Here is a 15,000-nt window from a genome sequence, read left to right as displayed (position 1 = left end):
TGGTCCTATTCTGCTGACTGGGATAGGTGTGTCTACTAAAAATGCAAAGAGAAAAGGTGTTACAGAGGACAAATAAGGCAGGACAAGCAGTTTTACAGAGGGCCACAAAGAGGCAAATGCAATAAGAGGGAAAATGAGGAAGAGACGGGAGGGTCTTTGTGTGTGGAGCTGCCGCCTCAGGCAGTGTAAGGGGATCTTTGCTGGCCTCTATCCAGGAAGGGAGCAAGCAAGACGAATAACCCCGAACCAAGGAAGGGAGGCAGAAAGAGGAAAAGGGGGAGGGAGAAGCTTGGGAGTTGGGAGTCAAAGGACAGGACTTTCTGAGAGTCTATTGGCTTCAGGCTGTGTCAGTCATTTCACTTCCTCCTTGGCCGTGGCAAGAGCACAGATGAGAAGGCAGGAGGGAGGGAGAGGGAGGTACCCAGAAAGCTTTCTCTCTCTCTTTCTCTGTGTGTGCTTTTTCACAAAAAAGACTCAACTGGGGCTGAAACTGAAACAGTGTAAGACTTGTAAAAGCAGTAGAGTCTCTTGCCCTCCTTCATTCTCACAGTTTCCTGTTTAAGGAGGCCATTTTGTAACTCAACCTGGAGAAGAGCACAACAAAGTTTGACATTGTTTTTGTTTTTTTTTCTCTCCCACGGACGGGAGTTTTACAATCAAGTTTGGACTTTCTCCTCTGCAGAGCAACTTCTTTGGACAAGAGAGGTGAAGAGGGTTGGAGGGGGAGAAGGTGGTGGAGGAAAAGCAGCAGGGGGCTAGTTTTCTCCCTCAGTGTGTCTTTCTTTTATGAGTCATTCACACACATTGCTCATGCCTGTCATGCCTGGACAATAACAGGAGTCTGACGACGAGAGAGCGCGAAAGAAGGTGGCTGAAAGGAGGAAAAACCACCGCTTCCTGGATCAAGGATTTCTCCCTTGATCCACTAGGAGGAGGTGGACACTGAACACAGGGGAACCAGGACTCAGTGTGTGTACCCCTCTGTCCTCCACTGAGACAGTTTAAATGACTGTGGCTTTTTTGAGAACTCTAGATTTCACCTGGGTGTGTTTGTGAGTGTGTATGTTGAGAGCTTCAGGCAGCCAACAGACAGGACTCTGGATGGCTAACGCTAGCCCATGTATGCCCACAGGGGCCATGGCCCAGGTCTTCTTTCCTCCTGGTGGCTCCTCACCACCCGGCTCAACTGTGATGCAGCAGGGGACCCCCATATCTATGCCCTCTATGCCCACTCAAGGCGGTTTTCCTGTGATGGACTTGATACCAGGACAGGGTCTTGGTGGTGTTGTGATACCCTCACTGCCTCCCACTCCAGCAGGAGTGTCCTTTATCATCCAGATTGGCCTGACCAGAGAATCTGTCCTGATGCCCCAGACTGCTGACCTGGCCTATGTTAAACAAATTGCCTGCTCTATTGTCGACACCAAGGTAGGAAATGTGTGTGTGGGTGCATGTGTGTATGTGTTTCCAAGCTGTTTGTCAGATGACTAGTGAAGGTTGACTTGCTTTTCTACTTGTTCACTCTCTGTTCTTATGTTTCCCAGCCTCCCACAAAAAAAACCTTTGTTTACACTCTACTATTTTCACAGGTAAATGAAAGGGTTTAAGCAAGCAGACAAAGTGTTTGAACAGGCCACTGTGACAGACTGAGGAAATGTACAAAATGTCACAACTTTGCTCTGTTCTAATTACAGCAATTAGCATTTTTCCTTCACAGTTGGAGGAGAACACTGTTCAATTAGCTTTGTTATGCCACATTTAGCACAGCAGAAAAGCAGAGGGATGTTTGATAGGCCTAGTGTTTGAAACTGGGACACAATCAGTTTCAACTGGCTGATCACACATAGGACAACACATGTGCTCTGCATAAAACATCACTTTAAACATAGCAATATAGGTCAGTAATTGCAGCGTTTTACATTATTACAAAAAAAAAGGGAAGTCACTATCCAATTGTGGATGAGCAACTTGATTTTATTTCCAATCAGACTTTAAGTATGAAGCCAGTTACTGAATAGTCTTGAGCAAACTCAGATCTAGTGGGATCTGAATTTATATATATATATATATATATATATATATATATATATAATCCCAATGTGTGTCTCAAAAAAACTTGTGACCTTTGTTTGTGATGGTCAAAAGTCCCTTTCACTTCTCCTCATTGCAACATCAGATTTTGCATTTCATGCCTGAAGCGATCACTTTGCTGAACACTTCACTGTTTTCTTTTTTTCTTTTATTTTGCTAAATAATTAAATCATCATTCAAGTTTATTAGTGCTTCAAGAGTACACACTTTTACTGCCTGGCTTTTGTGCTTGTGTGAATATTGTTATTATATTATTTTCTTTCTTCTACGTTCACAATGTTGTTACTTTTTTTTGTCCGCAGCAGCATTACCTTTATAACTACTTCAGCCTCTCCACTGTGTTTTACATTACTGGGTCACAGTTTAAAACACAAGGAGGGTGCTAGTTTTCCAACAGAAACTGCGATTTTGTGTGAGTTTCTCAGGGGATAAGGGGTGGAATGAGGTAGAGATCTATAGGAATAACAACATCCAACAAATGTATCTTTTGTTAATAAAGTGAAATAGCAAACTTTAAAACAAATGGACAGGGTTGGGAAGGAGTGAGAAGTAGCAACTTTCTCTTTGCAACAGGAAGCAACGGGTGTTATGGGAAATATGGTCTTTATTTAAATACCACCAGCATTAATTAATTCAATTATATAGTGCAGCAAAGTTTCACAATGAGCATTTTAGACCATATACTGTGCATTAATAGTAGAAAACACATGCAATAGATAGCATTATCCTATGTTGGTGTGTTTGCATGAGCAGGCCATGTGGGTTTATCTGCCAGTTAGGCTGGTAGGTGATTACATTAGTAGATTTCCACAGCCCGCTCAGAGCAGCTTTGTAAAACTCCCCACAATTGCTAATATTCCAGGAAATACTGGTAGCTGTTTCCAGCCAGCTTATCCACTCTGCTAATCTGTTTTATGCACAGCAGTCCTTGTTTCCCCCTCTCTTCTGAGTGGTTCTCTGCCATGTACTTGGCTGAATTTAGTGAGATAGATCTGTTGCTGGATCTCAACAGCATATTTGAGTCATTAGTATGGCCTGCTTCCAACTCCAGATATGGTTGGAACAAGTAATAGGGGTTGCTTACCTTCATCAAAATGTAAACAGCAACTGCATGTCTCTGTCCAGTTCACTTTTGGCTTCATCTTCATTTCTTGCTCTTTTTGCTGACAAACCAGAACTACTCTCCTGTATAATGTAAAAGAGGTTGTTGTTGGGAGTTTTGATACTATAATGTATGTCTTTCTTATATTCAGGCATACTCTTGTGCCTTTATACTCCCTGCCCTTTCAGATCCTGTCATAAAATTCAGAGTTCCTTTCTTGCATGTTTTTAACTGACTCGCCATAAAAAAGCACCAGAAAATTTCCAGATAAAGACTCGACAACACCTGCAGCTGCCTCACAGTAAAAACCACGCACCTCAGAGGAAATAATCAATTTTCATGTTAAAACCCCTGAATAAATGCTGAATAAGTCAAGTGCACAGTTTAATTCATTTTGTTGTACATTAGAATCACATGGGACCAAAACACTGTTGGAAAGCTTATTAAAGACATGTGACCATGTGACAAGAAGACACTGCTGCTGGAAGGCTTTTTGTAGCTCACAATGATTAACCAGCAAGGGCTATGGTGTCTTTGTACTTGGACTTGGAATATTTTTTTGTTGGTGGATCAGGCAACGAAAGGTCAGGCTGACACCCAGCAAGGTTGCACTAAGGATAATTAATATCCTATATTAACATCCCAGGCTATATTACAACTGAGTGCCATGGCCACAATCGCACAGAGCTTCAAAATGGTAACACCCATCTAGACTTAACTTTTTCTGTATTTTTAGACAGAGAAAGGAATGCTGATTTATTCTAAATACACATTTGGTACCCGTTTGCGGTTGCTGCCCGACAACATCTAATTTAGAAAAAGACTCCCTAGTCAGCAAAAGAAGAGAAATTAGTTTTCTTTTATGGTTTGCTTCTACCTCACTTTTTTCAACATCTTCAGTCCCACAGAACTTAAATTCTAGAGAAGATCCCAAATTTGTGAGGCTGAAGTCTGGGGATATTTGTATATAATGATGGACTAGACAGCTAATATATTTTACGTATCAAATAATAATTGATGACCAGTTGCAACCTAAAAAATGTGTTGGAATATTTTACTTAGCATAAACATTGTATAGCTTTAATGCTGGAACAAGATGATTAAGAATATATATGCGATACTGTGAGACAGTGTGGAAAATGATGATTTTCCCAACTTTAAAGATACTTAAAAGTATACTTAACAGTAAGGGGAAATTAAAGGGAACTGAATGTTAAGGGGATAAACAGTTATGGTACAGTGAGCTTGATGTCTCTATTATCAAGCTCCCTGTACCCTGGGGGGACTCAGTGGACGAGGCTTATGAGCAAAAACACCTACGCAATGCCGAGCTATCTGCTGAAGCACAACGTCGTGGCTGGCACGCTGAAGTCCGACCTGTGGAGGTGAGATGCAGAGGTTTCGTAGCAACATTTACCACCATGTTACTCATAGACCTGGGAATCACAGGCCAGAGACTGCACTCAGCAATCAAAGTTGCATCGGAGGCTGCAGAGAGAAGCATCTGGTGGCTTTGTAGGCAAGACCCTGCTGGGCCCTGAAGTAGCAGGCCAGGATGACACAGAGAGGGGTGTTTCTGGGATGCCAGGATTGCTGAGCCATCCAGAGGCGTCATGGGCTCATCAACGAAACGTCATAGAAAGAGCGCACCCACTTGAGAATTTGTCAACCTTAAATCATCAGTCACTTAATTGTCGCGTTCACCATGAGGGATGGTATATGCATGCACAAAGGATAGGGACATCTTATCCAGTGTTATTGAAATCTGAATATGCATTTTTAACCAATAACCCAAGGGGTTATTTAAGCATTAAGCTTGATAATTTTACGTTATTATTTGCCTTATTTGCTTTTCCCTTGCTTTTCTATTAGCAGTGGGTGAGGTCTATTGTAAGATAACTTCAGCCCGGATCACAGTGAGTCTTTCTTTTCTCCTTGTGTTACCTCTGGGTGCTCTAGTTTCCTCCCATCACAGAAGACATGAAAGATATATATTAGGCAGTCCCTCCAGGATTTTATGACGTCGCAATCGCAGCTATTTAAAAAAATGTAACAAATCCCTGTGAATTCAGAAATTTTGACTGTTTACCCCAACTTTTCCGTAAATTTGACCTGTCATCGCTGTTTCCCGCAAAACGTTGTCATACGTCAGATTGTCACTTCCTTGTTCACAAGACGCAGCAGACGTGTGATACCAATGTCTGTTGCAGTATTGTGGCCGAACATCAAAGGAAATCATCTATTGACAAACACTTTGCCACCACAAAACATACATGAAGAATGGCAGAAACACACGGAGGACTTCAGATGAGACAAATCACTGAGAGACAGGCTGTTGCATCCCGGTCAATTGCAAGCGCTGAAAGAATCAACATAAGCTGGTTTAAATATGCAGGGTTAGGCCCGCAAAATCCTGGAGGGAGTCTTTGATGATTCAACTTTAATTCTAAAGTTTAAAAAAAAATCACATCTACCGTTGCAGTTTTCAGTTATTCCAGTTTCATTCATTCATTGTCCCGCGTAATCCTGGAGGGACTGATTAGGATTCCTACGATTGATTTTGACCATGGCGCTGACCTTTGTCAACTATAGCCGCCCACTGCTACTATGTGTCCAGAGCCATTTTGCAGTGCTTGTCCATCCCTGAGATTACGTTTCACTTTTCTGAAAATCAAGCAACAGGGGAAAAAACAGAAAAAGTACTTTCATTCCCACAAACAAAAAGACACTTAGAACCTGATCTTTCTCAAGCCTTGTTATTATACCAGTCACACACACTCAGCAATCTCCCAAATCCCCTAAATACAGAACTCCTGTCCTGCTAGGAGCTCCAGCTTTAGGTGGGAGATTTGGACAAAAGACAGCTTGTCCTGATTCAGCTAACTGAGTGTGACACATGAGTTGGGCCGTGTGTACACGCATGAATGCCTACATTGGTGTGTTTAGAGGGGTAGTGAAGGCAGTTTGGTACCCCACACCCCCGCCCACGGTCATCTCTCCCATCCCAGAAAGGGTGAGTCACCATTCTGTTTATTCACAGGCTGCCTCCTTGTGTTCCATTGACACGTTTTTCCATTCACTTCTCTGTGGAGGAACACACTCTCCACTGGCTTCAACTTCCAATGCCAGTCCAGAGTTAACGGCCATCTGACAGCTCTTGTCTATAGTCTCCTGATCTGAGCATTTAACCCAGTCTCTTAGGCCAGAAATCAAAATCCACCTTTGGTCACAAACAGTATCTAGACTCCACACTTCCCACACCTTTGTAAAGCCTAGTTTGGCTTTATACCTGGCAGTAGTGCTTGCCAAAATCTCATTTAGCCGGCCTACCTCTGGCTGCCCCAACCCTCTCCTCTTCCTGACAGAACAAGAACTAATAGTGTGGCCTGGAAACCAGAGGTCTGTCTCCATTCAAGCATGATGCAAATCTGGTGTATTTGCTCTTTTGTTGGACAGGCCTCACTGACTCCCTTCTTTTTTTCCTGTGTCACTGTTCCCTTTCCTCAGTTTACCTTGTTGTTCATTTACAGTGTTCATATTCTATAACATAACATTAAGACTTAGATGCTTTGTCACTCTTAATGATTTTTCATATTTTGTTAGGTACATATACAGTCAGAAAAGGTTATTTTCGATTATTATAAGTAATTACAATTTTGGAAAATTAATAGTTGTGAATGACTCTCCTCTCCTATTCTTTTTTTCCATTCATTTCTATTCCTCTCCTCTCTTCTCCTTTGTTTCCTGGGATAACAAGCCACCTACGACTGTTTCCTCTTACTGTCTTCAGGAGTACTACCTCCTACTCTTCCTCCTCTCGTGCCTTTCTCTCCCTACCTCCTCTTTCGATCCCATACTTCCTCTCCTTATCCGCTCATCTCCGGTTCCCTCTGCCTGCCTTATCATCAACTTCCTCTCCTACTCTGCCTCCTCTTCCTCCTCGCATCCCGCCTCCTGTTCATCCACTTTCCCCTCTTCACAATCCCCTGTCAGTCTCACCTTTTCGTTATGTTGTCTGCCCTCTTGAACACACTTCAAGTGAGCGAAGAAAATGTGGGGAAATTGACGCTCTTGGCTGGTCATTCGAGAGGTTTGGAGACATATACTTTCTAGGAAGGGAGGAGTCAAAAATCCTTTACTACCGTTTGTCAGGTGCTTACCTCAATTAGAATGAATCATGTTTTCCAGTGAATATTAAACATTAGCGACAGGTTATGCCAGGCCTAATAAAAAAACCCCCACAAGGAGCTACAGTTAACGTACCTTGTGGTAAGTTTTTCCCAAAGGTGCTGTGTCCACCAACAACTTGTTGTACTGTGTCATCAATGAGATGTACAATGTTTGTGTTGACGTCAGTGGGTGTGTTACAATGTGTGCGAGTATGTCAGCGTGTATCTGGGAACACAAGCAACAACCTGTTGAGTCCTGTCAGTGTCGGCTGTGGTCGCATTACCGGATTGTTCAGTATGTCTGCGGACTTATCTGTTATGAATTTCGACACATTTAACAGCCAGTGTCGAATTCAGCACTGGATTTACAGGAAGCTCACACGAGTTAATTAAGTTATATAGTTGTCAGATGTGGCTCAGGAGACAGAGCGGGTTACCCGTTAATTGGAAGGTCAGCGGTTCAATACCTGACGAGATACTGAACCCTGAATTGCCCCTGGCGGCTGTTCCGCCAGTGTGTGAATATTAGTTTCTGTTTGAGCACTTAGGCTCAGTGTGTGAATGCGAGGTAGTGTAAAATTGGTTGAAAAGACTAAAAAGGTGCTATACAGGCCGTTTGCATATAGTAGAATTTTTTTTCGTTCAATAACAATAGAGTTCAGTTTAGCGCGCTAGAAGAGGCCAGTTAGTAGGCTGTAACACTATCAACTTGGACATACAGTTTCATTTATTTCTGTATCTTGTAACAAGACACTCTGCAATTAAACAGTTGTAAATAAACAGAAATGAGGACAGACGTTAAACTTTGTTCTTTAGATGGTTAAAGAACGAAGAAATATCAGCAGCCAACCACACACACACAAACACACACAGCTGCGACTGAGAGCCCCTGCCCTGGCCATTGTTTCCACCTCCGTTTTGGAAGGGGCTGCTTCTTTATCTCTCTCCCTGGAGAAGCAGTTTGGCCCTGGGAATGGGATCATACACACCACCTCCTGTTTACCTCACTCTCTTGTACACCCACATACACACACACACATATCGTAGAGTACCGTCACAGTTGGCCCTGATTTTCCAGATAGTCCCAGTGTGACAGACAAGGTCGCATTGTTTGTGTGAAAACAACCCAGTTCTGTGTTCAGCGCCGCTATAGGTGAGGACGCTGACTTAATTTGGTCTAAATTACAACCTCCAGCTACACTTTCATCCTCTATACTGATCTAATATCATGGGGGTTTTATCTTGCTACGTGGATTATTAAAAAACCTCTTGTCTGTGTCAGAGCCACTGGGCAAATACACTGCTTATCAGCCCAAACCTTTGTTGGTCAATGAATAAATGCCAGACAATTAGCTAGGCACCAGCAGGTGGACATACAAGTGAAAGAACAAACCATGCCTTTAACAGGCCGCACAATATTTGATGACCGAGTTAAAATAATACAGCCGCAGACCAAATGCAGCAGCTTTAGCCAAACACCCCAAACCTCACAGAGGCTATACAGAGGCTATAATTACTTTATCTACTAATACCTTACTGCTAAAAAGGAAATGGTGTTTATTTTCAAATGGCTATAGGCCTACCCAATAGTGATGTATCAGTTCTGCTTACCTATACCATTCTCACTGTGTGTGTGTGTGTGTGTGTGTGTGTGAGTCTCTCTCTCTTTGCTACATTTGCATGGTAGCAGAACAGCTTTGCATGACTTACTGTGCCTGGTGTCTCCTGGCTGTTGGCGGTGTGCTGCAGGGGAAGCTTAGTCACAAGGACATTTGATCATTCAAATCACACACTGCTGCCTGGAGCCAAGTGGCAGGGATGTGTATCACGGAGAGAGAAAGAGAGATGGGAAGATAGATGGAGATTTGAAAGGTTTGAATTTTGAGCAGCAGCTGAGATTGTGCACCTTGAAATTAAAATTTGCGTGAATGCACAAAATGACTTGATCAGAAGCACTTGCCAGTGTATTAAAGAATGATTTTGGTTTATTACAACTTGATTGTAGCTTAGGCCATCATTTCTACTGGTGACAACATATCTAAAAACCACAACATCTCTAAAAGGAAGCCTCATAGGGCAAGAAACGACAGGTTTAAAGAGTCTAAGGGCCCTGTTTTAATTGCGCAGGCACAATGACAGAGAGATAGGGCGTCTCCAAGTGGACCTGCATTATGATTCATGTATGTGCAGCTGTGTGAAATTGAATATAGATCAGAGTGTGTGCTGATTAACAAATACATGCTCAGGCAGTCACGTCACTGGTTCCTTCAGTCTGAAACAGCTGTGCCATTCACAGTGCCGCTTGACAACAACAACTCAACAAAACAAAAGACGCTTCTTCAGGAAATCATATTGTTGTCTGAATGGTGCAGTGGCCACATAGCACCACAAATCTGCAGCCAGAGGCAGATCGTGTGCATGGAAATATATAAATAAAATGTTGATGAAGCCCTTTAAATGACTGCAGCAATGTGATGTTACTTCAGTTTGAATTCTACTGTATCTCACATCATAAATGGTCACATCTCATCATCATCCAACAATACTGAATAAAACACAAAATGCCCCTATAAATAAAGTTGACACAGGACTGATGAGCAGCTGTAATCTGACGTCTACCACATAAACAATGGAATAACAAGTTATAACCGGTGTATGTGTGTAGAACTGTATGGGGTTATTCTGTAGCAGCCTGGTGTCTTTTGCACATGATTCTGCTGTGTTCCAAGATCCCAACAATTATTTTTGAGACGACAACGTTTTCATAACCAGTAGAAATAATGGCCAAAACTAGTACACTGAGACCAAAGTTGTAATAAAGCGGAATTCATTTAAGGCCTTCCTGATTTTTTGATTCATCTGTTTCTAGGGCCCCTGCATTCTTTCTCTTGATCTGAGCAAAAGAGACCTCATGATGCTAATCCAGCGATTAGCATTGGTACAAACTGTTTTGTGCCGTTATCCAATTGGGAAATTATCAAATGCCACAGAGCAGAGCTAAGTGGCATTTGGTAACATGTAACCATGTAGAGAGTTTCTACGAGCCAGTTATAGAGGGAATTTCTTTGCATTTCAAAGAAACAGCACAACACAGGACTCTTTGGGGAAAAGGGAAAGCACTGTAGATGAAGGATAGATAAACACACACACACGCTTTCATAACAGAAGGAAAGACTAAAGTTAATAAGGCCTGTCCTGTTAGTGACTGCCATTGAAATAGCAGAAAGTTTAGTGAATTACAAGGGCCTAGACATTGTAAGTGTCACACTTGGTTCTTTGACTTCGTTTAATCATATCCTGATTAATTTAGATGGTAGCAGAGGACAATGAGGCAGATATTGAAGCGCAGTAAGATATCTCACAGGGCATGAAACTATTTGCTGATATGATAAGGTGTGTGCAATGTGTCTGTAAGAGCGTGTTCTTGGGAAGACGGCCGACAACAGGCTCAGTGTGAGGGTTGACAGAGTGGGTTGGGTTGGTTTGGGGTACTAGCACTGTGTGTGTTAGCGTGGCCCAGACACATCATGAGGTGCCTGTAATTGTGCATGTCTGCATGCACAGGACGCTCAGTTATGAGGGGAAATGGGCAAAACCGCAGTCTTACCTCACTAGATAAACACATGACATCAATATTGAAGACCGGTCAGTGAAAGAAGCAACTGGAAAATAAGCTCTAGGATATTCACTATAGGAAAGTTCATTTTTTCATTATGTAAGGATCACAATTTCATTATATACAGAAGATGAATAGCTTAGCTTAGCACAAAGACTAGAAGAAACATTTGGAGTACATCTCAAGTCCACGCTCATCGCTTGAACGGGAAGTCGTTATTGTGTGCCATCTTGCAGGCAGTCCCAAAGCTTTTATTTTTGCTCCGAGGAACAAAAAGGGATCTCTGAGGAGCCATGAGCAAGGATATACGAGAGCAGCCTTCATGGAAGTCTTTTACTGGCCAGCACGCCCCCTTATTGGTTAGCGGGTCGTCCACTAATCAGAATGTCGGTGGTCTGATCCCCTGATACTGCATATTAAAGTGTCCTTGAGCAAGATACTGAATCCCCAAATTGCTCACGCTGTCTGTGCCATGTGATGGATGTAGCCCTAGACTGGCTTTGTCCAATGTTAAAATAATTCACTTACCAGCATCTTTTAAAGCTCACAAATTAACACTCTTTGTCCAAAAATGAATAAGCTCATTTCCCAAAATGTTTTAACTATAGCTTTAAGGCCTTTGTACTTCATGAAACATAAGAATGCACACATCTAAATATCTACTTCACCTATTTTTATTCTGGATATTACAATCAAATTACATCCAATCAAATATGTAAATTAAACGTACACACTATACTATGCAGGTATAACAGCCATTTTGATAAAACATTCGAGTAATCATAGGTAACTGAATGTAATCATCCTGTTGTTGTGGTTGCAGTTATGCAGAATGCTGAAAAGAGGGTGGCTCCTCTGCATGTGACTATGTGCATTTGTGCAGAGCAAAACACAAGATACAATATGGTTTAGTGAATATACAATTACATTTTTCAACAGGGTTTGGCAGGAGTTGAAGCAACTCAACGCCATCAATGTAACCACACGTTTGTCATATGACTGGAGTTCAGTACATAGTCTCCAGAGTTTCCCCCTTTCTTTCAATTAGGATCTATAGCCGCTCCACACATGGAGAGAAGAGGGGAGTGAAAAGAGTGAGGAGAGGGGAACAGGCATAAAGTAAGAGGGGATGACTCAGTGTGCAGTAATGTGCCTACTGTGGCCCTCAGCATGCAGCTTTAAGTCTTTGTGTGTGTGGCACTCTTGGCACATGGATAATGTGCAAACACTTTTCTCATGGCCCTGAGTGTTTGTGTAGTATTTCTTTATGATTCTCACTATGGAGAACTCCTTGATGGTAAAGCGATGAAGACCAGGATAAAGAGAGGATCAGTGAGGCATCAACTTGTGTGCCTTAAAGGTCACACTCTCAAGTTCATTAATATATCTGGAATACAGTTACTAATTATGTAAATGTAGGATATCACCACAGGCCTCTGAAGCACCTGTGTTTACATTACTCATTTCTCACTTTCTATCATTATCACTCATTTGATTATTGTTTTTGGTGTTCCATTAGATCTGAAGGCACCATTAATAATATGGGGACTTTTTCAGAGGCAGATGCTTCAACAGTGACACCGTCACGGTGTAATTCATGAGCAGTCATGCAGAGAAGTTATAATGTTCTTCATATTTCAACAACATTCTGTCAGTTCTGTATAGACAATATATTAATTAACATACATTTCACAATCTGCCAAACTAGTTTGTGGTATTAGATCTATCCAGTTTAAGGCCCTGTTACAAGGAAATCTGACGTGATCTAATCTTAAATGGATGAAGACAGTATTTAGTCTTTATGTGCATTAAGAAATTACACTTCAGAAAGATAAAATTCAAGATAACTGGTACTACTTAACTATGGTGGTAAATTTGGTGACCTGATAAAGAGAACATGTGATGGAAACGAATCCTGGAAACTAATTTTTTAAAATAAATTATGACAATGAGGAACCTGCTTTCGCTTCTTCTTCTTCTTCTTTTATATCCTGTATTGTACGTGTACCATGTGTTGCTCCACTAGCAGAAAACGCCACACAGTCAACCTACATCAAACAAACTAACAATTTAACTAACATATACGGTAGTGCGGACCATTAGAGTGATGAAATTCTCTGATTTATTGGAGTAACAAAAGAGTTACCGTCTGTGTTTTGGATGGTTTTTGATGACGTCTTGTTTGACCGTCTTCACAATGTTTCTTTAAAAGTAGTTTATGGAAACGCATATTGATTTTAACTTTTTACTTTTTGGAAAGGAACAGAATATTTGTACAATATACCTAATATCACTTCAGAAAATATGCATTTACCTTTACTTTTTTTTATAACAACGTGGTCTGTATGCATTCCCTTATTGATCAGCAACCATGATCTTTCCACTGACTCTCGACTACAGCACAGGTATACACAGTGTGCTCACCTCTGTATGAGAGAAACTAACCTTACTACCTCTAAAGCACTACAGAAATTCAACATTCAGATGCAAAGACATAATGAAAAATGAATGTAAACCGATGCTTCAGAGGGATATGTCCAAATTAGAATATATGTTGAAGTGGAGTACACTGACAGTAGTTTGCCATGTTTTTTCTTCATTGTTTGCCCTTATGGCCTTGAGGTTTCAGTTACATTATCAGTGTAATTGCAATGTCCTTGGTTGAGTCTGGTCTGGGGTCTTTGTTGCATGTCATCCCCCGTCTCTCTAGCCCTTCATTTTCTAGAATAATGTTTAGATTTATTTATAAGAGGTGGATTAAACACATTCAAAATAAGGAAAACCATACTGTTAATATGGGTTAAAAATATTAACAGAATGTTTTTTCCTTTCTTTGAATATGTATAATGTTGTATAGTAGTGATTTGTGAAACTATGCAAACTGCCTTTCAAACCCACCATGAAATTGTGCTACTTCAACAAAGCTTTAAAGATGAGGCTTCATCGTACCATGATTTCAACACAGAAAAATTATGTGGTGTGATGTGAAACAATTTTGTTTTACCCAAATGTTCAATGACATAAAATGAATGTAATGTATAGCTTCTGTCAAAGATTTAATAGACAATCCTGCTGTTGAATTTGGTGTTGAAACACAAAGAACTTTTTAGCATCAGCATTTTAATTTCTCATTTTGTTTCCATCACTCTTTATGTTCTTCTTTACTCGACTTGCCCTCTCTTATGAAGGCCTGTTTTCTGTCTTTCCCTCTTGTCATGAATCAGTGGGTTGTTCATTGTACAGAGTGGATTGAATCCAAGGTTCCTATCGGCTTACCTGCTCAGAACCAAGCCAAGGAAAGATAGAGAGGAAGAGGAGAAGTAGGATGGGTGGGGGCTACCAACAAAGGCTGGTTCAGAATTGCAGTGCGTGTCTCCTTTATCCCCAGACCCCTCTCTCATGCCTGGTCAGAGCTCTCATATTACCTCCTCGTCCTCCTTAATGCCTGGAGCAGAATGAGACGCTTTGTCCCTGTGCTCCTGCTTGAGACTAAGCCTCTTCCACTTACTGGCTGCACACACTCACACACACGCGCGCGCGCGCACGCACGCAACCACTGTACATGTATATTTTCTATGAACTTTGTCCATTTAAATCGACTGCACGCTTAATTTCTAAACTCTGTACATGTTCTCATGCATGCATTTGTAGATCCACACGTTCTCTGCTATTTTATTTCTTTATATTAATAAATCATTGATTGTCATCATCCTAGCATTTTTTTTGGTTGAACCTTTGACGAGTACTTTTTAAGCATGCTGAACTGAGGGATTCTTTGTGTGATGCAGGAAACTCGTTTTTTACCATATGTTTGTTTTAATATAGTGAATGCAGTGCATGTGTGTGTGTGAAGTAAACCCAGGTTATTTGTATTTCTTTGGGCCATGTGCTTGATTCGAAATGCATGGAAAATGTATGCAGGTTTGTGTGTTTTGTGAATACATATTTCACAGTTGCATTTCGTGTCTGTCTGTGTGCCCCCTCCAGTCTCTCAGGTTTACACGGTTATCTCTGGTATGCAG

At 41.4% G+C, this 15,000-nt stretch overlaps 1 protein-coding gene across 1 annotated transcript in view; it reads left to right on the top strand.

The window, feature by feature from the left end:
* Nucleotides 1–344: 344 nt before the first annotated feature.
* prkd2 (protein kinase D2) overlaps nucleotides 345–15,000 on the top strand; it is a 44,663-nt gene continuing 30,007 nt past the window's right edge. Inside the window, exon 1 of the mRNA XM_038693283.1 lies at nucleotides 345–1,428. Within this exon, the coding sequence (XP_038549211.1) occupies nucleotides 1,063–1,428 (366 nt within the window). The 5' untranslated portion in view covers nucleotides 345–1,062. The remainder of the gene's footprint in view (nucleotides 1,429–15,000) is intronic.

Source organism: Micropterus salmoides, unplaced genomic scaffold (assembly GCF_014851395.1).
Source record: "Micropterus salmoides isolate LMB-PRFRI ecotype aquatic unplaced genomic scaffold, ASM1485139v1 Ms_hic_scaffold_3, whole genome shotgun sequence".
Classification (NCBI taxonomy): Eukaryota; Metazoa; Chordata; class Actinopteri; order Centrarchiformes; family Centrarchidae; genus Micropterus; species Micropterus salmoides.
Note: the sequence above shows the minus strand (reverse complement) of the source record. Positions and strands in the feature narration are given on the sequence as shown.